Source organism: Cnephaeus nilssonii (assembly GCF_951640355.1).
Source record: "Cnephaeus nilssonii genome assembly, chromosome: 20".
In the NCBI taxonomy this organism is placed as follows: Eukaryota; Metazoa; Chordata; class Mammalia; order Chiroptera; family Vespertilionidae; genus Cnephaeus; species Cnephaeus nilssonii.
The window spans coordinates 32,440,740-32,467,682 of NC_137091.1; the positions used below are offsets into that span (position 1 = coordinate 32,440,740).

At 57.5% G+C, this 26,943-nt stretch overlaps 3 protein-coding genes across 4 annotated transcripts in view; 1 reads left to right on the forward strand and 2 right to left on the reverse strand.

Moving 5' to 3' along the window:
• Positions 1–3,545: 3,545 nt before the first annotated feature.
• Positions 3,546–14,370, reverse strand: RNF166 (ring finger protein 166). Its single transcript, XM_079799753.1, has 6 exons — positions 14,120–14,370; positions 8,422–8,578; positions 6,729–6,841; positions 6,144–6,258; positions 5,907–6,014; positions 3,546–4,651 (listed from the first exon to the last, which is right to left on the reverse strand). Exons 1-6 carry the CDS (start codon positions 14,272–14,274, stop codon positions 4,586–4,588), a joined length of 714 nt encoding a protein of 237 aa, XP_079655879.1. The 5' UTR covers positions 14,275–14,370; the 3' UTR covers positions 3,546–4,585.
• Positions 14,345–22,977, forward strand: CTU2 (cytosolic thiouridylase subunit 2). 2 transcript variants are annotated; one of them, XM_079799751.1, is made up of 15 exons: positions 14,345–14,552; positions 15,167–15,241; positions 17,501–17,579; positions 17,834–17,893; positions 19,041–19,101; positions 19,553–19,662; positions 19,837–20,249; positions 20,320–20,455; positions 20,671–20,802; positions 21,773–21,864; positions 21,995–22,098; positions 22,203–22,350; positions 22,494–22,560; positions 22,688–22,746; positions 22,838–22,977. In XM_079799751.1, the coding sequence occupies exons 1-15, from the start codon at positions 14,482–14,484 to the stop codon at positions 22,908–22,910; spliced, it is 1,680 nt and encodes a 559-aa protein (XP_079655877.1). In that variant the 5' UTR covers positions 14,345–14,481; the 3' UTR covers positions 22,911–22,977. The 2 variants fall into 2 exon arrangements, with proteins under 2 accessions (XP_079655877.1, XP_079655878.1); XM_079799752.1 differs by lacking the exon at positions 17,834–17,893.
• A 17-nt stretch (positions 22,978–22,994) lies between these two features.
• The window catches only part of PIEZO1 (piezo type mechanosensitive ion channel component 1 (Er blood group)), a 62,945-nt gene continuing 58,996 nt past the window's right edge, over positions 22,995–26,943 (reverse strand). The window contains exons 45-51 of the mRNA XM_079799750.1: positions 24,840–25,028; positions 24,547–24,639; positions 24,271–24,443; positions 24,075–24,197; positions 23,921–24,000; positions 23,642–23,831; positions 22,995–23,557 (exon numbers count right to left, since the gene is read on the reverse strand). Of these exons, the coding sequence (XP_079655876.1) occupies positions 23,308–23,557; positions 23,642–23,831; positions 23,921–24,000; positions 24,075–24,197; positions 24,271–24,443; positions 24,547–24,639; positions 24,840–25,028 (1,098 nt within the window). The 3' untranslated portion in view covers positions 22,995–23,307. The remainder of the gene's footprint in view (positions 23,558–23,641; positions 23,832–23,920; positions 24,001–24,074; positions 24,198–24,270; positions 24,444–24,546; positions 24,640–24,839; positions 25,029–26,943) is intronic.

Here is a 26,943-nt window from a genome sequence, read left to right on the forward strand (position 1 = left end):
AGTTTCTAGAAAAATGCCACCTTGATGCTGTTTGCACTTCCCAGCGGCCTGTTTGTGAGCCCACCCACCCTTCCTCTCTAAGTGCTTCCATAGGTTTGATAGCAGACTCCTGGGGGAGGCGCAGGCCCGCGAAACCGTCTGCCAGCTCCTGCCTCTTCTGCTCCTCAGTTGGAGAGGAGCCCACACCAGGAGGGGCCCAGCAGCTGGCCGAACCTGGGGCTGTGAGGCCTGCACTCAGAGGAAACGGGCCTGTTTCAGCCCACCTTGTTCCCACCCGGTCGCCTGCCCTTTTCCTTGGCTGAGACCCAGGCTGTGGCTGAGAGGTCAGCCTCCCCTCCTTGCCTCTGACTGACACAGAGTGCTGCTAGAGATGTGGTCCTGAGACTGATTGTGCAAGGGCACCTGGGACCCCCTCAGCCCTGGGGTTTAAGGCCCCTGCCCCATGAGCGGGCTGACTGCCGCTGTGTCATGATGAAACGCCTTCCCTGCACCGGACCCTGGGTCGGGCAGGGGCATCCTGTCCCGCATAGGTGTCTCAGGACTTGTCAGGATACACCAGCAGGAAGAGTCCATGTCAGGCCCTTTGCCTCTTGTGACAGGCCCTCAGAATCTCTTCATTCAGGAAACGGGAACAGTGACTTCAGCCTGTCACCCCTGGGGTGCATAAACCTACATCAAGATGGCCCCCAAGGGATTGGGGGAGGGTACGGCTCTGCGTGGCAGGTGTGCTGGGCCCCCCGATGATGAGATGAAGCAGGTAGTCCCGCTTTTTTGTTCTTTGGTGCCAGGCCTCTGTATACACTTGTATTTCCTGAAAAGACTGGCCTGGACGCCCACAACCCAGGCTGAGCCAAGCCCACCAGGAGCTGCTCTGCAGCAGGCCTGTGTGGCTGTGCCCAGCCACACCCTGTGTGTGCGCCCTGCTGCCCGTCAGTGCCCAGAGCTGGTGGCCAGATCTCAGGAGCCCCGGGCTAGTGCTGGGAGCCCAGCCTGGGCCAGGGGCTCCGTGCTCTGGGTGTCCTGCCTTTGGGTGGCTGGTTGCCTGTCCCCGTCATAGCAGGGAACCCAGAGGCCCTTTCTAGGCAGCAGGGTGTGCCTAACACGTAAGGCAAGGGCTGACACCCCGCTCCCGGGACACTCCAGGGCATAGGTATACGGGGCCCTGAACAGAAAGACTGCTCGGCTTTGTGCTGAAGAGAAAAGCTGCCGGGATTGTCAGGTGGAGGAGACAAAGCACTGGGAGCCTGACTCTGAGCCCACTCGCTGGGCGGCGGGAAACCTGGGATGCAGCTGTGTGGGAGCTCTGGCTCTGGCTGCCCTGTGGATTTGTGGTGAGATTTGAGGAAGGACATGAGGGGCTGGCCTGGGTGTGTGGCTTTCATCCCAGCTGTGGTCTGAGCCCCCCATTCTCATTGGGAGGCCCTACTGCAAGGATTTCAGACATTTGGCTCCACCTCAGATTTTATCCAAAGTAAGAGGAGGCTGCTGGTGCAACAGCTTCGACCTGAGGTGTCCCCCACTTCCCGCTGCGAGTCTGCTGATCCAGGTCACCTGTGTCCACAACCACATGGGGTTCACATTAATGTCCCTCCCTGGGCAGACTATCCTGGACACTGTTTTGGAGCAATGGTGTGGCCCATGTGTCCCATATGTCCCATGGGCCTATGTGTACCATGTGTCTCATGGACCCTGTGTGCCCCATGTGTTCTGTGTGGCCCGTGGGGCTGTATGGCCCCATCACGCAGCCATCTCCCTGATGGGCAGACAGCAGGCAAGGGCATGGTGAGATCAGGACCTGCTGAGATGCCCTGAGGCTACCTCCAGGGCTCCTGGGCCATGACAACGAAGTGGCCTGGGCCTGTGGGAGCAGCACAGCCCTGTCCCCCAGGAGGTGGTCTGCCCAGGTGTGGGCAGGCCTGGCCAGTGGCCCAGGAGGTAAATACACACACATGCCCCCATGATCAGCCCAGAAACACAGCTGCTTTGTGTCCAGGCAGCTCTGGGGAAGAAGGGACAAGGGAAGGCTTAGCTGGCCCTGGAGGAGGGCAGTGCTTAGGACATCAGTGCCAGGGAGGCTCATGGGGGGAGGAAGGTGCTGGGTTAGAGGGTGGAGCAGAGATGGGGCAGCAGGAGGGAGGGAAGCCTCAGTGTCTGGAGCCCAGCTGGCTCCGGGTCCCCTGATGAGCGGACAGGCCATGGTCCTTCCCCGCTCAGTGAGGCTGGGGAATGTGGCCTGGGTCTGTGTGCCTGGTGCGCCAGTCGGCAGGGTTGGGCAAGAGTGCTTCACTGGGGCCTCTGGCCTCCTGCAGGAGGACCTCAGCTGCTTCGCCACCCTTCCTTTCCTGTGGGCCCTGGGGAGGCTGAGGTTGGATCCAGACAGCTCCTCTGGGCACATTGCATCAAGGGCCTCCTTTTGGAAGGCTGGCATGTGGCTCTGCTATGCCCTGGAACCTGGCAATCTCGGCCGATGGGGTCAAAGGTTGGTCAGAGGGGAGAGTGGGGCCAGTGGCTCCTAAAGGTGTCCGAGGTCGACTGCTTCTAAAGGGGTAACTTCAGACCAAGTCCCACTCCCCTCTAGTGACCACTTGCCCTGCTCTGCCACAGCTTTTAGCTCATGGGCCCCGATGCCTCTGTAGAGGTGTGGTCCAGAACACAGCCCCACCAGGTAAGCAGTCTGATGACAGAGTGAGGCAGGCACAGGGCTCAGGCGATGACCGGCCACCAGGATACTGGCCAGCAGGTGATTCTTGCGGCTTTGAAAGGCCCACGGTGACTTGGAGAACAGCAGGGGCTGTGTCACCGATGGTGGCCATGGAGCACCGCCCTAGGTGGATGTTGCAGTGGAGGAAGGTGGGATGCCAATGTCTAAATGGCTCCTCATGACCCTCAGTGGCTGAGTGAGGCTTGGGAGCTAAGGTCACACTTGGGGGGCACCAAGCCGCTAGGGGATGGGTTGCAGAGTGCCAAAAGCCAGCAGCAGAGTGGCTGCCACGTGGGGACTGCAGGACTGTGGGGCTTCACCCCAAGGACATCCTGACAACTCCCCCACCTCTGGGCCCAGAACAGGCCCCATTCAGACCAGCTCTGACTAGGGAGCCTGGGGAGATACCCAGCCAGTCCCCTGGCCTCAGCAAACCCTGTCTTATGACCAAGGAGGTGAAAGCCACCAACACCCAGCAAACCTTTGCCTGGGTTTGTCACGAGGGACCAGATGCAATTCAAGAATTTGCTCTGACAGAGGCAGAAACAGGCTGGGGAGCGAGGGTCACCGCTGGGAAACCTCCAGCGCACTAAGGAAGCCTGGTGTTCATGGGAGGACCTGGTTCCCCAGTGACTGCTGGCGGCCGAGGCCAGCAGGGCCTGGGAGCAGTGGCGGGCAGGACGGTTGACCACAGTCCTCCCCTGGCCACCATGTCCTCTTCACGGGTGACCCTGAAGCCAGCTTCACTCTGAGTTGGAGCTGCCTGGGGACAGAAACACACTTGCAAAGGAAGCTTGTGGTGACTCCACACCAGCCCTGGGCTTTCAGTGTTTGCAGAATGAAACCCATCCTGCTGCTATAGATGCTTTGAAACATTTTATTATTTTTTTTTAAAGGACAGCAATAATTTATGCCATGAACCAAACAAGAGTACTGACAAGCATTTTCTGGCCCAGTCCACCACTGCACAGCCCTGCTCCCTCCCCCACCCCAAGCTCTACCACCACTGGGGGTGGCCCTGCCTGAGGCAGGATGTGGTCAATGGGGCTGAGGCCAGGACCCTGGGCAGGAGGAGGCCCCAGAACAGCCCAGCAGCCACTGCAAGTGGCCAAGGAATTGAGATTTCTTCCAGGTCACTATCAAAGGGAAATGACAAACCAACCACAGGAACCCTCGAAAACACTGAGATGGCCTGGGACGGGGCCACCTCCACCCGTGCGCACAAGTGAAACTCCATGGTTCATTCTGGCCCCAGCATTTGCCCATCTCTCCCCTCCCCAGCTTGATCCCACAACAGTTTGTTTTTGACTTTTTTTTAAAAAATATAATTTTGTAAATGCTCCATAAAAATACTATTGTTCCTAGTCAAACACAGATATTGCAATATGAAGAGAAACTGCTTTGACTTTGCTCTATAAAATGTGAAAAGGTTATCACACTGGATAATATAGAAAAATGCCAGAATTTCTAGGTATCACAAAGCCAGTACCAGGTGCACAGAGGGAAGTGCTGCGAGACGCCGGCGGCCGGCCGGGTGTCGCTGGGGCTCCCCCTCCGTGTGGGGAGGACACCATGGCTTTGAGAGAGGCAGATAGCTGACGGCTCTCAGTCCCAACAGGCCGGCCCTGAGAGGGCTGCCTGCTTGGCCCGAAGCACCGAAGAAACCAGCCATGCTTGACCAGGAGCACAGGCAACCATCCTCTGAGGGAGAGGGGACAGTGGTCTCTCCCGGCCCGGCAATCCGAGTACCGCCTCTTCTTCTGAAATGATGGAGGCCCACCTGGCCCGCAAGGCGCATTCAAGTGCAGGCTCTGGGCCACAGAAAGCAAGCATGGCCCTGTCCCCCGAGGTGGGAGGTTCGGTCCTGGTGGCTGGGCTGAGCCTTCAGTTCTCGGAGAGAGACAGGGCCAGGGCGGCCTGGAAGGCGGCTTCCTCATCGATGCTGTAGTCCTGGAAGACAGGAAGTGGAGATGGGCTGGGGGACTCAAGGGCCCAGACATGAGGGCCCAGCTGTGCTAGTGACTTCTCAGGACCACTTCCTCTGTCCAGTCACCCGAACAGACCAGCAGTCCCACCTCCACTCTCCCCACCTCTCTGCAGCACGACTCAGGCCAAGAATGACGCCCCCTGCAGTCATGGGGTCACTGCTGCCGTATAGAGAAAGCTCTGTTGGAGGTTAAAGTGCTGCCACATGTGGGATCACTGTCTGGCATCTCCCAAGTTCTCCACACTGAGGGCCCCTGCAGCTGTCCAGCGGACCCCTTGCCCAGCAGGCCTGTGGGAGGGGCAGACACTTGGAGAAAGAGCTGTCCTTTTGCCTCAGATGTGAGAACTAGGGTTGTGAGATGAGCAGAGAAGCCAGAGAGCTCCAGGCCTCCAACCACGAGGACCCTGGGGGCAGACAGGAGCATGAGTAATTTTCCCATACAGCCAGGAACCTGGAGGCTGCAGGCTGGCAGGGGCAGGACGACAGGCTGGGTGGGGAGGGGCTGAGCAGGAGGAAGAGCCTGAGGAGGTCTGCAGGCCTGGGGCAGGCACGGTTCTGACCAGAGCAGACAGGGGAGGGAAAGCGAGTTGGAGGTTTTCAAGGTGGTGAAGTCCCTTTGGCTTTTCTCCAATAAGCACCTGAGGCCAGGCCAGCCCATCACCCTCCAGGGGTTCTCTGTCCTGGAAGGGTTGGGGAGATGGTCCCGCTGCAGCAGCCACTGCACCTGTGGCCCCCTCTCCCAGAGAACACCCCCCCCCCCCCACCCAGTGTGAAGAGAGCTCTGAAGAACCAAGGGGCCCTCTCAAACTACTCTGCTGATCCAGAGTCCGAGGACCTCTAGTGGCCACGTGGACCTGCCTGCCATCAGCACCAGACCTGTAGGTGCTCCCACAAAAATTTTGGGAGGGCCCTAGTGGGTGTGGCTGAGTGGATAGAGCATCGGCCTGTGGACTGAAGGGTCCCAGGTTCGATTCTGGTCAAGGGCACATGCCCAGGTTGTGAGCTCGATCCCCAGTATGGGTGTCCAGGAGGCAGCCGATCAATGATTCTCTCTCATCATTGATGTTTCTATCTATCTATCTATCTCTCCTCTCACTTCCTCTTTGAAATCAATAAAAATGTATTAAAAAAAAATCTGGGGAGGCCTTTGTGTGTTCAGCTCCCTTTGAATGATGGACCTGAGGCTGGTTAAGGGTTGGGGAGGGGGAGGACACGCACCACAAAAGTGTCATAGGAGAACTTGTGCCGGTGGAGCAGGTGCTGCAAGAAGTTGGCGCTCTTGTAGCTAGGGTCACCCCAGGGCATCGCTGAGCAGATGGGGCACACCTGGAACAGGGGACACTGGGGTGAAGCTGAGCAGGCGTGAGAAGCGAGCCCCCGCCCTGGGGTCCCAGGAGGGCACTGTGGGTGGACAGTGGGGCTCAGGCACCCGGGCAGCTGGCAGCGGGCGCTCACCACACGGTTGGGATCGCTGCGGTGGTTGTCCACGCAGTGCTTCACCAGCTCCTGCTGGTCCAGGTTGCGGGCGCCACAGTAAGGGCAGGTGAAGGTTGACCTGTTAGGGATGGCACTGGAGTGGAGAGGGGAGGGGTAAGTAGTGGCCTGGCTGGGCACTACCGACCTTCTTGTGGCCCAGCCCCACCTGCCCCAGCACAGGTGTGCCCTCCCCTCCCCTGGGCAGCGGGCAGGAAGGAGGCTCAGCCCAAGTACTGAGGACCCTGGCCACCGTGGGGCCCTCTGTCCCGCTCCCCAGCACACCCCACTGCAACTGCTCTGTAACCGCTTGCTGCCTCATAAACTCCTGGTCCCTCTGCTTCCCAACATGGCTGGGCAAGTGGGGCGAGGACAGGCCACCTGCCCTGAGAGGAGTCATCTGTCCAGACCCTGCTTTTCTGGGGACAGCACACCCCTGCTGGGAGGTGATGCAGAGCCCCTTCCACTTCCTCTGGGTGGAGCAGCACTGCCTCCACCTAGTGGGCAGACCAGGAGCTGCTCCCACCACCCACAGGGACACAGAGTGCCCCTGGCCGAGTGGCCTACCTGGGAATGGGCTGGGATGTGGGCACCACAGGGACAAACTTGGGACAGTTGGCCATCTGCTCCTGGACCTTCATGCATGAGGAAATGTGCACCCTCATCTTGGCCAGTGTCACCTAGGAAGAGAGGCAGGGCAGGGGTCAGGCAGTCGGGGGGTGGGGGTGGGGCAGCAAAGCCTCTGGCTCCATTGGACCAGAGAACAGCCAGCAAGCAGGCTGGTCCTGCTCCTGGTGTTCACAGCCCAGCAGTGCAACAAACAGATTCTGGGGCCTCTCTTAGGGGCCCAGTGTCCCCACTGGAGAAAAGAAGGCAAGGGAAGGAGACAGACTTGAGACCCCAGGACATGCCTCTGAGCTACACCCAACAGCAGGTGCACACTGCTTTAGCTGCAGCTTGGCAGGAGGCTGGCACGGCCCTCAGCCCCTGGATGGGAGCACCCCAACCTGGGGTCCTTGGGGAGCTGCAGAGCACAGAGTCCCTGGGGGAATGGGAAGCACGTTCATTCAGGAAAAATGCCCCTCGTAACAGGAACCCATGAGCCAAATTCTTTTAGACAGTCGAACAGCTGACAAAACTCCTTACCAAAAAGTACCAAACCAACCCAAACCAAACCCAGCTTGACCTTCTCCTTGGCCGCTTGAGTCACAAACTCTGGCAGGGGGTTGGGGAGAAGGGGTCCCAGCTCCAAGCATGGCCAGGGGAAGGGCAGCGCTGAGGAACCTTGGTCAACCCTCCCTGGGGAGTGGGCACCACCTTCCTGCCATGTGGCCAATGCCAAGAGGCTGGAGAGTAAGCATTTCACAAACAGGAGACTAGTTCACAGAACTGAGGAAACAGCAAGAGAGGGCGCGGGAGGGACAGCTGCCTCCCTGAGCACAGGGCACTATCCCCAGGACCAAGGTCTGACCCAGGTGTCTGGGTACCAGAATAGCCAGCTCTGCCCAGGGTTGGGGGGCATGGAGTGAAGGGAAGAGCCACTTCACATGTGAAACTATAGGAGGATCAAGGGGAGAAGTGGGGAAGGGACTATGTGAGCTTGAAGGAAGCCCCAACAACCCCCCCTGGAGGTTCTCAGGTCAGCCCCGGAAGTTCAGACCTTTGACCTTTAAGGCAACGCAACCAGTGGCTGCTTTCCATTGTGCTAAGTTGGTAGAACTTGTTAACCAGAGAGATGGCAACGTCTGAAAATGTAAATTCAAAATCAGTTCCAGCTCCATCCACCAGAAGGTAGGGCCTCCCAGCCCTGGGGGAGTGGTGGTGTAAGGAGGGTGATAGGATGGGCTCTAGGGCAGGATGCCTAAGGCAGGCGATGTAGGTGACAGAGGCCACAGAGCAATGTGCTCCATTCAGCCCGTGGTCCCAAGCTGCCCTCCTCTCCCTTACATCAATGCCTGCAGTGAGCAGCGGATCACTGGAGTGTCAAGGTTGTGTCTGGGGTGGGTTTCAGCTCAGCCCATGTCCCGGCATCAGCCACAAGGCACACAAGCAACACAGAGCCCAGGCCGGAGAGTGGAGTTGGGGGGATGCAATGTGGGACCAGAGGCAGAGCCACCTGGAAGTGCTCAGTGCCCTGAGGGAGGGGCCGAGCCGAGCTCAGGGTCCTCAACAGGAAAGGGAAGAGCCCAGTTCCTCTGCTGCAGGGCGGAACCAGGCCCCACACACCCTCCTGGCCCTGAGGGCACCCGGGGGTGGGTACCTTCTTGCTGCAGCCCCGGCAGGGTGCCTTGTAGGACGAGAGCTGCTTCTCCACGTGGGTGGCCTTGTCCACTTTCTTGGGGTCGAAGGGCAGGCGGCACAGCGGGCACAGGGGGGATGGTACCTGCAGACATGGCTGAAGGCACTCCCCACAGAACCTGCAGGGGTAGAGGACATGGGCCTGAGGTCACAGGCCAGATTGCTCCAGCACACGCAGGGCAACTCACCACTGTTGTCAACTGTGCGTTTCTGGAGACAGTATTTCCGAGCTCGAGTCCCACTGGCTGGATGGGTACCATTTGGCTCAAAGATGACCCCAGATCCCTTCTCAGCCATGGGCTCTTGGGACCCTCTGCTGTATCCCGGAACTGGGTAGAGCTGCAGCTGTGGCTCTCTAGGACCTGTGCTGCCCCATGGCCCTGGTCCCAGCAAGAGGTCTGGCTACAGTAGGAGGCCTGAGCTCAGCCTGCCAATCTCACTGCCACATGGTGATGATACCTCAGGGGGCTCAGAAAACATGGGGACAGTACAGGGGACCTTGGAGACCCCCTACTCACTAAGCTCTGGGAGTAAAATCATTAACAATGGTGGGAGAGGAAATCACAGGACTCAGTGATGGGGAAGGGCCAAAGCTGGCAGGTGAGCATCACCAGCCTTGGGACAGTGCCACCTTCTGGGCAGGAAGGGCTCTCCTGATAGGCCTGAATGGAGGAGCAGTGACAGGAGGGACTGTGCTCAGGCTCCTGACAGTCCAGCAATGATACTCTTGGCCCTGGGCATACACGTGGGCGCTTGAGGCTCCTTGCAGCCCTGAGCTCTTGGCGCTGTCCCTGGAGATGCCTCGTCCTGTGTAGGCTGCATGTGCAGAGAGCCCTCCTACCCATGCACCCCTCAACTGGAATTTACAACCACCTGCAGAGGAGGGTGCTGCTCATTAGAGAAAAAGCTGGTCAGAGGGGGTGAGAGGGAGAAGGCGCTTGATCACAGGACCACTCCAGTCCAGCTACGAAGGAAGTGCTGTGGGGGCCACTTAGTGGCAACATAGGACCTGGGACTGGAGACACTGAAACAGAGCCTCCGTAGCCCCAGAAGAGCATGCGCTCGGTCCCATCACGGGGGCTGAGCCCGGACGCACAAGAAAGGTGGTAACTCTGCAGACTACAAGAAACCAGGGTGGGCACCCCTCTACGCCCACCTGTGTATGTCAGACAGGGTAGGCCATGGTGCGGACAGGAGCTGTACGAGACAAAGGGGTGTGAAAATGTTTCGGAGTATACAGAGGACTCAGCTAAGCTAAGCGGTCAGAGTTCCCTCTGCCATCATATTCTCACTTCCTTCTCAGAAAAAGGCAGCCAAGGGAGATCCACAGTCCCTCCTGTGCCAACCCGAGGCCCGCCTCCTACAGGCTGGCCTCTAGTACTGCCACCACCTGACTGTTCACCTCTCACATTAACGTGCACATGAGAGAAGGCTCGGGTAGGCCTGACACCTAGAGTGCAGCGTTCCTGATGACCCTTGTCCTGCAGAGTAAGGAGGTGGGCCCACTGGTCACGTCCTGCACCGGTGAGGGCTCACCAGGCATCACAGCAGGCATGCAAAGGAGATGTTATACACCCAGCCCTGGTGCTCAGTGAGGATGCCAGGGCTGTTCCTCACCAGTCTTAGGGTATTTATCAGGTAGTCTCTTACTTCACCCAGCCTCTGGAAGAAAGTGCTGCCTCGATGGTCACAATGGGGAAGCCGAAAAAACCCAACGAGTGCTCACCCAGCACTAATGACAACAGCCAAGTAGAAACAACCACGTGGCCATCGACAGGTGTCGGACATGCGGATCTCAGTCTATCTCTGTGATGCACTACGACTTAGCCATAAGAGGGAGTGTGTACTGACTGGTGTGACCACTGGAGGAACCTTGAAAATATCATGCTCAGCCCTAGGCGGTTTGGCTCAGTGGCTAGAGCATCAGCCTGTGGACTGAAGGGTCCCAGGGTCAAGGGCACATGCCCGGACTGCGGGCTTGATCCCCAGGAAAGGGCGTGCAGGAGGCAGTCGATCAATGATTCTCTCTCATCACTGATGTTTCTATCTCTCTCCCTCTCCCTCTCCCTTCTTCTCTGAAATCAAGAAATAAAAAATAAAAAATATTATGCTCAGTGAAAGAAGCCAATCACAAAGGACTACATGGTACGATTTCATTTATGTGAACTTTCCAGAACAGGCAAATCCACAGAGACAGAAAGCAGGTTAGGAGTTGTGGGTATAGAGGTTGAGTCCCAATGGGGATGATGAGAATGTACTAATATTGAATGTGGTAATGGTTACCCAATGCTGTGCATATACTGTGGGCCACTGAATTGTACACTTGAATAAGGGAATTATCTCTCAACAAATGCAGAAGGAAAGGACATAAGACCACATGTGGGGATGAGCCGTAACCACAACACTGGCAGAATGCAGGGTTCAGTGCAGGCCTGCGAAGGAGCAGGTCTCCGATGAGAGACAGAGTTCAAGGTGAAGGGTACCCCACTGTCCTCCAGTAGGAGGCAGGGGAACTTTGGGAGTCTTGAGAAGGCAAACCTGGATGCCTGCCTGACCCCGGACTCGCCCAGCCCCGCAGCACTGCTCGCCTCCTTTTCACAGTCCCTGAGGAGCTAGAGGCAGAACTAGGTGTCCACACAGTAGCTCAGCTCATGGCCTAGTTTCCAGCATCATCAATGTGGTGTGATGAGGGCTACAGCAGACTAACAGTGCTCACTTCTCCGGCAGGAGGTTCCTGCCTGTGTCTGCCCAAGGGACTGGTTCTGGGCAGTTTCTCAGCTGAAGGAAGCAGCTGAAGGGGCCTGTTCTCATGTCAAACCCACAGGCACAGCTGCAACAGCCTGACGACCAGTGCAGGGACTCCAGGCTACAGCAGCACCACTCAGGTGTCTCACTCCCACCCTGGCCTTCTGCATGTGCAGGTACACCAGGACAGGCCAATGTTCAGAGGGCAGGCAGGCAGGCTGAGCCCCAGGCTCCTGGAACTGTCCTGAGTTGGGAGGCTGACTTCCAAAGCCTTTTCTGGGTGGTCATGCAATGGCTCGTGTGCTGACGCACCTCACTGGGCTCACCCACACAGACCCTGAGCTGCCTTTGGGCCCATGGGCCTTGTCTGAGGCCTGTGTTCTCAGGCAGCCAAGCAGGGAGTGACCAAAACTCCTGGAGCCTCTGGGACCCCCACCCAGAGAAGCCAGCTCATTGGCCTGGGTGCAGCTGGCAGAGGGCTGTAAAGGCTCAGGGGTCTTAGGGTCTGCAGTCACTGCTGCCAAAGTGGAAGGTGGAGAGGGGCTCTGAAGGTGGTGGGAGGAGAGTGGCTAAGAGGCAGGGTGGGCCTGGCCGCCTGAGCTCAAACCCTGTCTTTGCTGTGAGAACTGGGACCTTTATTCAGCCTCCCTCGCTTTCCCTGTACAGAAAGAACAGTGGCAGTACTGCCTCAGAGGGCTGTGGCATTCAGGGAGTACTAAGATAATATCTATTATCACTCCCTACAGTTCCCCTTAAAAAGGAACTTTAAGACTTTCCTATGACCTCTGTTCAGTAACAAACTGTATGTGGGGATACTTAGATGCAGGGACAGATGGGGCAGCACTAACTAGAGGGGATGAAAGAAGAGGTATAATGACCAGAGGTAGCCTTGGCTAACCCCTGCCCCCAACACAGGCCCTCAGGGGAGGGTCCATCAGAGGGTTAGAAACAGCCATGCAGTTTCTGTTTCCGGATGTGGCTCACTGCCCAGGATGTCCCTTGAGTGTGACAGAAAACCAGCTTCCTCTGGGGCCCCTGGGGAGTTCCTGGGAGCTCTTCCACAAGCTCCAGTGAGGGGCTCCTGCTCGAAAGCCTATATCCCCTCCTTCTGTCCAGGGGCTGGAGCAGGGGTACCTGTCCCATACAGGGCCGCTCTCACCACCAGAAACCTATTTTGAGAAAGGAAACTGCGTAGTCAGGTAGCTGTAGAGGGAAATAACCAAACCACCAGCAAGGTTTTTATGGTAAAAGGAAAGGCGGAACCTTGAAATCTTCTTCGCTCATCTGTATACATGCCTTCAAAACATGGGGCCAGAAACTTCAGAAAAGTAAGCAGTAGAGACAGAATAGCTAGGGAAAAAAGCCATCAGGGAAGAGCCAGGGAGTAGGTCTTTTTAAGGCACAAGCTGTAGAAGAGGCCCTTGTAGGACCCTAGAAATAGGCGAGGGGTGAGATTATGCTAAGAAGAGCGTGGGGGGAGGGGCTTTATAAGAGATGTTTCACAACAATCCTGTGTAGTTCTGTATTCTGGAAACCACTAAAATGTACTTGGATTAAAAAAGAAAAAATAGTTTTGTGCAGACCAAGAGGCTGGGTGAGTGTCAGTGCCAAGGGGACACCACTGAAGCCTAGGCAAGGGTTTCTAAAATTAGAAGCCTCACAGTTCTCCCAGTGATGGACTGAAAGATGCAGAACACACCTTCAAACACCCACGAGTACGTGCTTGCAAGAAACAAGTCCTGTTCAGAAGCTACCCCTGTCAAAATGTCACCAGCAGCATGAACAGTCGGCAGTGCTCTGTGCGGCCTGGCATGGGGAGGGGGGACGGGAGGGAAGGACCCTGACACTATCCCTGCCACCTCTCTGGGTGAGGAGCAGTCACACACTCACCCAGCAGTTCCAGCTACCACTTTGTATCCAGAGCCTCCCAAGTCAGCTGCCTTTGTTTGCAAAATATTCTAGGGCCTCCTACCAGCCTGGGTGCCCCTCAGCCCAACCCCTTGGAGTGAAGGCTCCACCTCCTCAGCAGCTCTTCCAGCAACCAAGCCCTCTAGGCCCCCGCTCCCCACCTTGCTGACTTCACTCAGGAGCTGCATTATTCAATCACTTGGGAGATTCAGAGCGGACACTGATCTCAGCTCCCTCCCTACCAGGCTGGCAGCTCCAAGATGACTTGAGTGAAGCTCTCACTCAGCTGGGAGGAGCGCCACATCCTCAGGTTTCAGTTCCTCAAACCCTGCAGGAGCCCTCTGTAAGCCCTGGTGCAGGCAGCTGGAAACCCTAGCAAGGTGCTTAGCGACTGGTCCCCCTGTGGGCCAGCTTGCCTAGCTGATCGGTGATCGATGTGACCCAAGTTCTCCATCAGAAAAAAAAGAAAAAAAAAAAAAAAAAAAAAGAAAGAAAGCAGCACCAGACTCCACACAAGCCCCGCTCCGAACTTTAGGGAACTTCTCTCCTCAGCAATCTAGACAACAGACAGCCGGTCCGAAAGAGAGTTGACAGCAAAAGCCACAGGCATTTATTTACAACCGCCCACTCCAGTCTCCGCGGGACCGAATCCAAGCGACTGGCGCAGAGGTCGTGCCGGCTGCCCTCTGAGCACCCGGGGGAGGCCCAGAGGCCGTCACAGCCCCCGGGACGCCGAGACCCGGCAGGGTTGCGGGCTGCCCCGTGTACCGCCGGTGTGGTGGGAGGAGTGCCAGGGCTGGCGGAGCCTGGGCTAAAGCGGATGAACGCGCCGGAGGGCAGGGCCGGCGCAGCGTAGGGAGCCCCGCTCCCACGCCCCCGGGTCCTCCCAGCGCGCCGGGCTCCCCGCTGGGCCGGGCGGCCGTGGGCCTCCGACCCTCCTGCCGGCCGCAGACCCCTCCCCGCGGCGGAGCCCGGCCCCGCGGCCGCCCGGAGGCCGGCGCACTCACGTGTGGCCGCAGCTGCCGATGGCCACAGGCCGGTGGTAGACCTCCAGGCAGATGGGGCAGCTGTACTGCGCCTCCAGGCCGCTGTCGCCGCCCGCGGGCCCGCCTGCTGGCTGTCGCTGCTGAGCCGAGGCCACCAGGCTGCGGAACATCGCCATCCCGGGGCCAGGCCCGCCGCCGCCGCTGTCCCGGCCGGCCCGGCCAGGACCGGCCCTCGCGTCACGGCCGCGACGGCGTCGCGCTGACGTCTCAGGGCGCACCCCGCCCCCGCGGGCGGCGAGGCACTGCGCGACGGCGATCGGTGACGTCATCAGAGCGCGTCCGCCGCTGGCAGGGCCGCCGTCGGCAGCTCGCTCGGAACGGCCATGTGCCAGGTGGGCGAGGACTACGGGGCGCCCGCGCCCGAGGTGCCGCCGCCGCCGCCGCCGCGGGCTGGGTAAGAACTGGGCGCCACCCCCGTCCCTGCGGTTCGCGGCGCCCCCAGCCGGCGGCCAGGCCTACCCTGAGGTCCCGGCCGCCGCGCTCCGGAAAGCCCAGCCTCGCAGTCCGGGGTCCCAGGAAGGCTGGACCGCGCTCCGCAGCACCTGGGAGAGCCTGTCAAGCCGGTGGTGGACTCCCCAGGGAGCGGCTCCCTCTGCTCTCCCGCGCCTCAGATTCTTGCAGTCGGTGGGACAGCTCTGCCGCTGACCATGCTGTCTTCACTGGAAGAGCAGTCGGCTTTCCTGTCGCTGTCACCTACCGACTCCCTGTCTCCCGTCCAGAACCACACAGAGCAAGTTGACTCTCCTGTCGGGCCAGCCCTGGAGAGATGAGAGGTGGCCTTTAGGTGCCCCCTGAACCGGCTTTAACAGACCGGAACCCTCCAGGGCCCTTGTCGTTTTTCAAATTGGAAGTTGGGTTAAGACACAAGCTGGTGTGCCTTGTGTTCAGCTGCCCACATGACCTCTCCCCTACACCAGGGTGGGGTGAGAAACAGGACCTCTTTCTGAAGTCTTAGGGGTGTGTGCAATGTGTTCTTGTTCTCTCTCCCCCCGCCCCCTGTCTCCACAGCCGTGAGCTGAAGTGTGTGAAGTGCAAGGAAGGCCTGCCCGTGGTGGTGATACGAGCAGGAGACGCCTTCTGCAGGTGAGGCCTGGAGGAGGATATGAGACCTTGGCAAAAGGGCTTGCTCAGAAGCTAGGATTGCCTTCATTTATGTGTGGGTACCAGTCTCCCAACATTCAACTGTGGATCAGGTGGCAGAAAGGCATATGATGGCACTTATGAGGAGAGCTGGCAGAAAGAGTGAGTGAGGTGCAGGCGGGATAAGCATTTCTGGGCAGCTAGAACCCATATAAGGGCCATTTGGAGCATCCTGGGACCTTGGGCAGGTTCTCCGGGTGATGCCTGTTTTACTTGTGAGGGACAGAGGAGTGGAAGGTGGTGGGCTCAGCCTTCCCCTGCCTCTGGGGGTCCTTTACACCGGAGCAGAGACTTCTTCTCAGAGGGGCCTGGGCACCAGCAGGTTCTGTCTTATCTGAAGCTCTACTGTGTTCCTGTCACATCGCCTTTGAATCATAACTCTTCTATGTCTGATCACTCCACTAGATTCACAGCTCCACAAGGGCAGGGCTGGTCTCCCACTTTAGCCCTGTTAATTCCTGGTGATGTTGCATGCTTTGTATAGCAAGTGAACATTTGTTGAGTGAGTGATCAGCTCACATCTTTAAATTGGTCTCCAAGAGTGTTGGACTCTGCTTTCTAAAATGTTCCAAAAAAATAAACTGAAGGGACTGAATAAATTGTTTTCCGAAAACTTTCTCGTCCCTGAACATCTTTTGGGAGCTTAGTAGACTTGGTGTGTGCTTGGTAGGATGAGGTGTATGCCACCAGAAAATACATTGTAGGCAAAAAAAAAAAAAGCGCCACTGTTTTAATCACTTCAGAGCCTCTAAAAATGATCCCTCCAATCGGCTTGGAGAACTTGCTGATAAGAGGACAGACTGCAGCAGCTCTAGGCAAGGCCTGCAGGACTTCGGGGCCCAGAGCTCCCCCCTGCCCTGTGCTTGCTCAGTTTTGGGAAAAGGCGGGAAGCTGACTTTCTGGTTGTAGGTTTTGGCAGTCTAGGTTTTGAACATGTTTCCTCAATGATTGTGAGGATCGGCACATGTGGGAAACCCTGGCCTGACCCAGAGGGAAAGTACGGTTTTAGGAGCGTAGTGGTGCAGGGAGGACAGGGAGTGGGGTAGCCACAGGGTGATTTCCCCCCACCTCCTCACCCCCAATGAGCAGGTGAAGTTGAACGTCTGTGTCTGCTGGGGGAACCTCAGCACATTCCGACTTTCCTGCGAGTCACTTCCTATGGCTGGTCACTTGGGGTCCCTCCAGCTCCAGCATTTTGCAGTTAAACACTGAGTTGAGTTACCGTCATCAAAAGGACCTGTGGGGTGTTTGGTTGGCTCATTATAAGGAGTTTCTGTTCGGTGTTGGGGGGATTGTTGTGGACACAAGGATAGCTGAGCAAGAAAAAGGAAGCAGACAGTGCATAGCCCCAGGCACAGGGCAATTTTGGAGGTACAGTGTTGCCTCCTCTGTTCAGGGTGCTGTTCTCCACCCTGGCTGTCAGGGGAGCTTTAAAAAGCAGATGCCTGGGCCTCATCCCAATATACTGTGATGTAGTTAGTGATTCTAATGTGCAGTCAAGGCTGACCACCTCTGACCTAGTGAGCCCGAGTATCAGCTGGAAGTTTTACCAAGAACGCAGGTTCCCGGGACCTGCCCTGGAAGTTCTGATCTGTGGGTTTGGGGAAGAGCCCAGGATTCTGCGTTTCCAGGAGCTTCCTGGGCATTTCTGGTCCCAGCGGGATCAGAGCACTAGAGGAGGGCCTGTGTGGAGCTTCAGGCCCCTGGGCCCTGCAGCCTTCTCAGTGTTTCCCCCTTCACCCCAAGAGGTGGTGCTTCTCTCCGTGGGGGACTTGGAAGGGGTCATCAACTCTGCTTAAGGAAGGGCTGGGTGGCCTTGCCCTGCGCCTGCCTATGTCCATCTGTTCCACCAGCTGGGCCTTTCTGAGCGCCTGCCAGAACAGGGCCCCAGGCTCCTGGCCCCTCAGGCATCGGTTCACACTGGTAAGGATTGCGGGGGTGATGCAGGTGGGCCTTCACATTGGTATGAGGCTCATCCTGGGGCAACCATACCTGGTGAGAACCCCTCCATGCTGACCTTGGGGCAGAGCCTCATTGTCAAGATGCTTCTTTTAAAGATGGAAGTTGGTACGAGAAGGAAAAGGTAACTGAGCAAGCATCAGGCTGCCACCCTGCAGAGGCCAGTATTGGCTTCCCTCTCTTGGCATGGAGGGTAGGCAACCTGGGCCATGAGGCTGCAGCCAGTGGTGGTTTGTGTTGTAGGGACTGTTTCAAGGCATTCTACGTCCACAAGTTCAGAGCTGTGCTTGGGAAGAACCGGCTGATCTTTCCAGGAGAGAAGGTAGAGTGTGGGGTGACTCCTCTGTGGAGTCTCCGACTGGGCAGTTCAGCCACCCGGGCCCTGGCTCTTAGCCCCTGCCACCCTTCCTGCAGGCAGCCTGTCCCAGCTGCATCCTACCAGCTCCTCCCGCTGTCCGTGCCTGGGCTCTGAGAATGGACCATGTCGGGATATCCATAGTGGAGGGGGGGGCGGGGTGTAGGGGTATTTTCATGTTGGAGATGTGGTGCCCTCCAGCAGTGTTCCTTCTTTCCCAGGTGCTCCTGGCGTGGTCTGGGGGGCCTTCGTCTAGCTCCATGATCTGGCAGGTCCTTGAGGTGCGTCTCCACACTGTTCTCCTGTGCCCAGGCCACCACCCAACCGAGCTTGAAAGTGGAGGGCCAGCACCCAGGGGCTCTTGTTTAGAACTAGAGAGAGCAGCCCTGGAGGGTTCCTGGATGTGTATACAAGAGGTGCACAAGCCAGGAGCTGCGTCCGGAGTACCCAGCTGTGTCCCAGTTTAGCACTCTGTCCATTTGCTCGATAGCAAAGTAATCACTGGGAAAAGAATGTCCTGGGGGGACAGCAGGGCATCACTCAAGGTGGCCCTGAAGCCATGGGCCTTCTCTCATCCTGGGAGTGTGTCTGGGACAAGTCGTTGAAATAGAAGTAGGTGTCTTGGGAGACAAAAAGTGGTTTGACCCTGCCAAACCCTAGCAAGGGATTTTACTTGAGCTTCCTTGAGAAGTTTAAGAGAAGGAGAGGCAGGGGGAGGGATGCTGCCAGGGGAAGCCGTGTTGGTGGAGAAGACAGCTTATGTCAAGGTGGGGAGGGGAGAAGGAAGGAAGGGTGCTGGTTGTGCTGGCCGGCCCGGATCACGTGTGGGGGCAGTTACGGTTTCTCTCGATGGTGCTGGGCACCGTGGAGGCTTTGGCCAGGGGGTGGGACACACCTGACCTGCACTGCCTGTGAGGGGTGTAGACTAGAGGGACTGGGGACAAGGCTGCAGCCGTGGGGTGGTTTGTATGGGATCCTGGGAGGTGCCCAGAGCTCGAGCGTGGTGTGTCTGCTCTCACTTTATGTCCCTAAACCTGGCCAGAGGATCTGAGAGAAGCGCTGCTCCCCCAGATGTTTGTCCAGCACGTGGTGCTGCCCTTCCATGTGAGCAGCAGTTTCTTGCTTTTATCCTATTGTCCTGTTCCATGCAGAGAAGCCAGAGGAGCTGGCGTAGGGGGCATGGATGGCCATGTGGATCCAGCTGCTTCTCGGGGCATTGCCAGGAGCAGGGACAGACTGGGGAGGGCGGGTTCTACAAGGGAGAGTGCAGACACCAGGCAGTTTGAAGTGAGTCAGGCTATACGGCTTCCCTCGGCAGCCTCTCCACTACAGGCGGGGTCCCTGCCCCCTACAGAGAAGGGTGTCCGTAGGGAAAGGGTCCTGTGGCTTCTAGCCGTGAGGCTGAGGCCAGTCCCTTCCCCTCTCCAGGGCCTGAGTCGAGATTCTGCCAAAAGACTGCGTTTTGTGCCAGGGGTTGTCTACGTTGATGGTACGTGTGGCCTTTTTTCTCTCCAAGGTCCCAACCGCTTGGGGCAGGCCCCCTGAATCAGCTGGCACTGTGCCCACACCCAGGCCCTGGAGACAGTGCACATGTCCACCAACAGATGGCACTGCTGTTGTCATAAGTCAGACCATCAGAGAGTCGGGCAGGAGTGTCGGCCCGGCCTCCTCTGCGGGATCTAGGGCACTGAGTGAGATGGTTGAGTTCACTACCCAAGGGGCTGGGTGCTAACCTGCCCCATCTCCCCTCCCCACCTTGTTCCTTGGCCACTACAGAACCCACTGCCCATTCTGAAAATGCTCCTCCAAGGAGGTCTGCAGCCTGTGGTTTCTACAGAAGCTGCTGCTCTGCAGAGCACAGGATCGAGGGATCACATGTGTTGGCCTGTCCTGCCTGGGCTCGTCGCCTAAAAGCCATGACTTCTTTCTGCCTTTTTCAGAGGGAGCAGCCTGTGGACAGAGCCCGGAGGACAGAGCCAAAACCCTAGCCGAGATGAAGCTGATCCTGCAGACAGTTGGTTTTCCCTGGCACATTGTTGCCTTAGAAGAGGTATGTGGGCCCACCCCTGAGAAGGACCTCTGGAGGTGCCCGCTGGGATGCCACAAGGAGTGCATGCCCACTTGTTGGGGCCAGGCTGCGGGCCTCTTGCCTGGGCCGTGCCTCAGTATGCACAGTGGCGGGCCTGGCTTCATACAACTTCTCCACCCTCCCCTGCCCTGCAAGGTGTTCAGCCTGCCGCCATCTGTGCTTCGCTGCCTTGCCCAGGAGCCCTCAGGGACCAAGGGGGCCTACAAGGCAGCCGTGGACAGTTTCCTCCAGCAGCAGCATGCACCAGCCGAAGGGGAGGAGCAGCTGAGCCAGCCTGGCTCCCAGGACCCCCAGAGCCCAGCTGGGCTACCCACAGCTGCCCAGACCGAGACTCAGCCACCCACAGCTGCCCAGACCGAGGCTCGGCCACCCACAGCTGCCCAGACCGAGGCTCAGCCACCCACAGCTGCCCAGACCGAGGCTCAGCCACCCACAGCTGCCCAGACTGAGGCTCAGCCACCCACAGCTGCCCAGACCGAGGCTTTATCTAGACTCTTCGACTCAGTGAAGACACTGACAGCCAAGGAGGAGCTTCTTCAGACCTTGCGGTGAGCCTCCTCCCCGCCAGGTCCTGGCCCTGCCTTACCTGTGACTGAGATCCCTTGCTCTGCTCTGCAGAACCCACTTGATTCTGCACGTGGCCCGGACCCATGGCTACTCCAAGGTGATGACGGGGGACAGCTGTACCCGCCTGGCCATCAAGCTCATGACTAGCCTGGCGCTGGGGAGAGGGGCCTTCCTGGCCTGGGACACGGTACTCAGAGGGCAGGCTGCCCAGGGGCCCCTCCCACCCTCACCCTTTAGGCCCCTTCACTTGAAAGTAGTATCTTGTGAATCAGTCTTGGGGTCTTCCTCATGGAGGGAGGAGCCTGACCTGACACCCCTCAGCCCCCAGCTGGCAGGGAAGGAGGGAGCTATAACCCTGTCAGCTAGGTGCAGGGAAGAACGTACCCTCCTCCCCCTCCCCAGGGCTTCTCTGACGAGAGGCATGGTGACGTGGTGGTGGTGCGGCCCATGCGCGACCACACACTGAAGGAGGTCGCCTTCTACAACCGCCTGTTTGCCGTGCCCTCTGTCTTCACTCCAGCTATCGACACCAAGGTAACTTGCGGGACAGGGCAGAGGCTGCCAGCACATCGTTGGCAGCCTAAGCTGTGTCCACACCAGCCCTCTAGCTTCAGTGCTTGCCACCTGGTACCATAGTGGAGTCGCTACGTCCCCCAGCATCCTTGGAGCTTATACAGGATATCCCTTGGAGTTGGAGGACAGGTTGATGCCTTCGAGGGGGAGGGGCTCACAAGGAGAGGGAGTTGCCACACCCTGGTACCTGTCCCTGGGAAGGCGAGGTGCCCAGCTTGGGGGGAGGGGTGGTCATGGACATGGGGAAGGGGATGATGGAGGGGCAGAATGACCTTTGTCAGAAAGACGTAATTTTTTGTGGGGTTTTTTGTTTTGTTTTTTGGTGTGTGTTTCTTTGTTAATCCTCACCCAAGGATATATTTTTCATTAATTTTTATTGAGAGTGGAAGGGAGGGGTTGAGAGAGAAACATTGATGTGAAAGAGACACATTGATTGGTTGCCTCCCGCATGCACCCAAATTGGGCGAGGCGGGGCGGGGAGGGAACTCACAACCCAGGTATGTGCCCTTTGACCAGGAATTGAACTGGCAACACTTGGGTCATTGATTTCAGAGAGGAAGGGAGAGGGAGAGAGAGATAGAAACATCAGTGATGAGAGAGAATCATTGATCAGCTGCCTCCTGCACGCCCCACACTGGGGATCAGCCTGCAACCCGGGCATGTGCCCTGACCAGCAATCGAACGGTGACCTCCTGGTTCATAGGTCAGCACTCAACCACTGAGCCACGCCGGTCAGGCCATAATTTAATTTTTAATAATGGCCGTGTTTAGCAACAGGGACACTGTAGAAGTGTGTGCCTGATTCACTCCAGTCCCAACATGGCAGACTCTCAGGAGTTGACAGTGTGGAGAAACCCATGGCCCCTTGGCCAGGCCTGGGGCTGCTCCTCTGCACCAGGGCCACTCCAGCCCCCCATCTGATTGTCCCTAGGCCCCTGAAAAGTCCAGCATCCACCGGCTTATGGAAGCCTTCATGCTCAGGCTGCAGGCCCAGTTCCCCTCCACAGTCAGCACTGTGTACAGGTGTGTGTTTGTGCCGTGGAGTGGGAGTGGGAGGGTAGGCCCTGAGTTCACCACCCTGGGGCTCAGGTCAGGCAGGAGCAAGGCTCTGGTTAACCGGTGGTGCCTCTCTGCCCTGTCCTCACACTTCCAGGACGAGTGAGAAGCTGGTCAAGGCCCCAAGGGATGGCAGTGCTGGTGGCCCCCCAGGCCCCCGCTGCCTGCTCTGCATGTGTGCACTGGACATCGACACTGCTGGTCTGTGCTGAATGTTCTCGGGGTTCTTCGGTGGAAGGGGTACCGGTGAGTGGGTATTGGGGTTTACCAATCCTGAGGTCCCCTCAATTCATTTCTGCTTGCAGATAGTGCCACGGCTTTTGGGGCCCAGACCTCACATCTCTCCCAGATGCAGCCCCCCACCCCACCAGCTGAGGCACCCACAAGACCCTGCTGCTCTGCAGGGGTGGGCAGGGCCCAGGGCTGTTGCCGGGGGGCTGAGCCCTGCGGGAGGTGAGTCTCTTCCCTGACCCACCCCACCCCATGGCTGGTCCCTTGCAGCTACACAGAGGGTGGTGGTACACCTGGGACCAAGCCCTCGGGCCCTGCACTGAGGGGCCAAGACCAGGCACACAGGTCCAGCTCTGCTCTCACAGGGAGGACCCCCGAGCCCATGTCATCGAGCAGCTGTGCTACGGGTGCCGTGTGAACATGAAGGACTTGGTGCGTGGATGCCTGCTTTGTGTTGGTGATAGGGGAGGCCCTCCCACTCCTGGGGTGAGGGGCCAGGTTGGCACTGGCTGAGCTTTGTGCCACGCAGCCCATCACTCATGCCGGCTCTCTGTTGCAGCCTTCCTTGGACCCCCTGCCACCCTACATCCTGACTGAGGCCCAGCTCCGTAGCCAGAGGTACTGGTGCCTGCTGTGCTGGGAGCCCTGGGAGGGGTTCTTCTGGATGTGAGCACCTTTGGGCTGATTCCCACTGTGTGGCTTCCCCCAGGGCCTCGGTCTTGCAGGAGATGCAGGAGTATCTGGTTGACAGTGATGATGAGGTGCAGACCGGTGAGAGCTGAGCCTCAGAATGGACCCCTGGGACCCGGCCTGGACCTCTGCCATGCTGGAGCAGGACACAGGGATGGGCAGGCAGCGTGCTATCATCCGTTTGTATAAATAAAAATGTTTTAATTAAAAAACTCTACAGTACATGTGGAGAAAGGAGGGCTGGGCCCCTGGCCCAGTGTGTCTGGCACTGGGCCCTGCAGGGACGACGGAAAGGGACAGCAGTCCTGCGCTGGGCCATGGAGGGGCCACAGCTTCCTTCTGACAGCAGCATCGGGGCTCAGTGGGCCAGGAGGACCTGTCACAGCTGGTGGCCTGGGACTGGAGTATCTGCTCCTGTGGCCTGAGGAGCACTGCCCTCCTTCCTACCAGGCCGGCTCCTTCATTCACGGTGCACACGGAGACTGGCTCCTACTCCTTTTCGCGGGTCCACTTGATCATGGTCTCCGGTGAGCGGTAGAGGAAGATGAGCTTGGCGTATAGCTCCTCTTCCAGCTCCAGCTCCCGCGTCTCCCGCACCAGGAAGATGTCCTGGCAGAGCTTGAGGATTCGGTCCACACACGGCAGCTCCTCGAACATGATGGAGTGTGAGATATCACTGAAGAAGTCGCGCACAAACTTGCCGATGACCAGCACGATGGACACATAGAGCCCCATGATCCTGCCACGCAAGTGAGGGTGAGTCCTGGGGGCTGCTACCCACAGCCGCACCCCAGCCCCCAGGCCCACGTCACTGCACACTCACCCGTAGCCAGCCAGGAAGCCCAGGCTGGGTGGGCTGACCTTGTCGTTGAAGATGACCATGGGCAGCAGGTTGCAGTCAGCCTGGCAGTCCTGTAGCTCGATGACCCACCACTCAAGGAAGCCAGCAGCCCCCGAGCCCACACGCTCCCTCCGCAGCTGGATGCGCACGCCGAGGTAGTCTGCCTCCTCGTCTGGGTCAGAGCGGTGAGACAGTCAGGCCATCACCCTCTCCCAGGGCAGAGGCCATGGCCCAGCACCACCCTCCCCCAAACACACTCACTGGGCTGCAGCTGCTTCACGGGGTTGGCCTCAGGCCCGTTGGGGGCACGGATGTACTTGGGGAAGAGGTTAGGGATGACCCTGTGGGGAGGAATCCAGTGGGTCAGGTCTGGCCCAGCCTTCCTGGTGTCCCCGGCCCCTTGGTCCCCACTCACACTGACTGGTCCGAGGTGCCCTCCAGCAGGCTGGCCAGCTGCCGCCGCTCAGTGCTATTGGGGGCCAGGTCCAGGGTGTGCTTTTCGTTGGTGTACTCGACAGTGCCTCCCTTGGCCAGGTCCCTGCAAGCAGGGGTACAGTGTGACCCACCGAGGCGTGTACCCCATCCAGGCCCCATCCAAGCCCAGGACGTACCTCTGGAAGTTCCAGGTAAAGCGCAGGGTGATGTCGGCAGTGCCATTGTACAGCTCCCGCTTCATCTGGGCCCTGCTTGGCGGGCTGATGCGCCACAGAGCCCCGGAGCTGCCCTCGATCTGTGCCGTGACGATGTCCTCAGGGCTGTACTGGCTGATGAACTGCATGGCCAGCTGAGCACAAGACAGCACCTCAGTGGGGTGAGGCCAAACCACCCCCCCGCCCCCCAAAGCCGTCCCTTCCCCTGCCAGTCAATGCAATGTGGGGGCTGCTTACCGGGTGGGGGTCAAACTGCCTGGACAGCTCCTCATAGGCCTGTTGTGTGAAGGGCACGATGGATGGCTGCTGGGCACTCATGGTGAACAGGGGCTGAGGGTGGAAACAGGGTGACATGGTGCCGGGGGGGCCTCCCTGACTCCCTAGGTTGCCAGCACGCAGGCCGAGCTCTGCACAGTCCATGAGGACTGTAAAGGGGAGGAGCGGGAACTGGGGCTGCCTGGCCAGAGCCCTCTGTGCGGCAGAGCTTGCACCTGCACTGCTTCCCGTGGCTGGAGAAGGTGGCTGCTCACCTCGTAGCCCCCCAGCTTGAGGGTGACGGTGACGTCAATGGGCTGGTTGACTACGCCGACAACGGAGCGCACCAGAGACATGAAGAGCAGCGGGAACCAGATGATGGCCACAAGGAACAGGATTATAAGGCCGCCCATGCCATATTTAACAATCTTCTTCTTCTTCTGCCCCTTGGGCTGTGGGTATTTCTGGTGGGGGGACAGGGTACGGGTCAACTGCTCAGCTCCACCTTCCCAGTGCCCTGCCTTGTGCAGGCCTCCATCCCTGCTCCCTAGCCACAAGTGCTGTCTCAGACCCCTCCCTCCCTCTGCTCCCAGAGCTGCCCTCCACACCCCACCATTCCATCCTCGAGGCCATGGTCCTGAGCTCACCCCGTGGACCCATAAAGTCAAGCCTTAATTGAACATCCAAACTGACTGCAGAGCTACAGCAGCTAAGTCTGTGGTGCTGGACAGGACAGAGATCAGTGGAGAGAGGATGAGCCCCCAAACAAACGCACACATGGAGACAGGTGCCAACCCCTCAGCAGGGAAAGGACAGCTTTTTCAACAAATGGATGTCCACATGCAAAAGAATAAAGGTGGACCCTTAACTAACACCATATGCAAAAATTAAGACCTAAATCACTGAAACTCTTCAGGGCAAATCTTTGTACCTTAAATTTGGCAAAATATCCTCAGATCTCATACCAAAAGCACAAGCAACAAAAGAAAAAATTTAGACTAGACATTATGAAAATAGACTGTGTGCTCCCAAGGACACCATCAAAAAGGAGAAAGTCAACCACAGAATGAGGGAAATACTTGCAAATCGCCTATTGGATAGAGTCTAGTGTCCGGAATATCTATGGAACTCTCAGCTCAGTAAAAGGTGTAAATGGGCCACCTTTTGTTTATCCAACAGTTGCTTAACCCAATGGGCAAAGGTTCTGAAAAACTCCAAAGAAGATAGACATGGCAAATAAGCACAGGAAAAGATGCTTATCATTAGCCAATAGGGAAATGCAAAATCAAAACCACAGGGATGGGTAAAAAATGTCAGACAAGGAGGGTTAGCAAGGAAGTGGAAGAGCAGTGGGACTGCAATGAGCAGTCACCATGGAAAACAACTCGAGAGTGAAACCTAGTTACCTCACGGCCCAGCAGTGCCCACTCCTATGTGTCTCTCCAGAAGAAGTGGAAACTTGTGTGTTCAGAGTCTTTTTTTTTTTTTTAAATATATTTTAATGATTTTTTACAGAGAGGAAGAGAGAGGGATAGAGAGTCAGAAACATCGATGAGAGAGAAACATCGATCAGCTGCCTCCTGCACACCCCCTACAGGGGATGTGCCCGCAACCAAGGTACATGCCCTTGACCGGAATCGAACCCGGGACCCTTGAGTCCACAGGCCGACGCTCTATCCACTGAGCCAAACCGGTTTCGGCATGTTCAGAGTCTTATATGTGAATATCCATAGCAGCATTTTTTATCATAAAAACAAACCCAAATGTCTATCACCATTTGGAACTGTTGAATAAATAAAAGATGGCATGAACCATAACCACATAGACCTAACACTAGACTTAACCCTAACCCAACACTACCAGTAACATTAACCCTACCCCTAACACTTTTACCTAGTCCTAACTCTATCCCTATCTCTAAACCTAACCCTAGCCCTACACATAACCCCTAACAAACAAAAAGTTAAACTATTCAGCCATAAAAAGAAATTGTGACACATGCTACAACATGGATGAACTGTGGTAATATGCTGAGTGAAAGAAGCCAGTCACAAAAGGCCACACTGATTTCATTTATATGAAATTAGTGGCCTGGTGCACAAAATTTGTACACATTAAAAGGGAATTAATTAGAGGAAATGTTTTAATATTGCTATTTGCCCTTTCTTTATAATAGAAGTGTCAGAGATGAAAGAAAAGTAGTAAAATATATATGAAAATCTCACTCCTGTCAGAGTCTGGGGTGTGCCACGGGACCCAGAGTCAAGTCCCCACCCACCTGCACGTGCTTTGAAATCGCAGGAGACCCAGACCCAGCCGCCCCCACCACCGTCAAGCCCCTCTGGGTGGGGAATGCAGCCTCAGGTCCCCCCGGCTGGC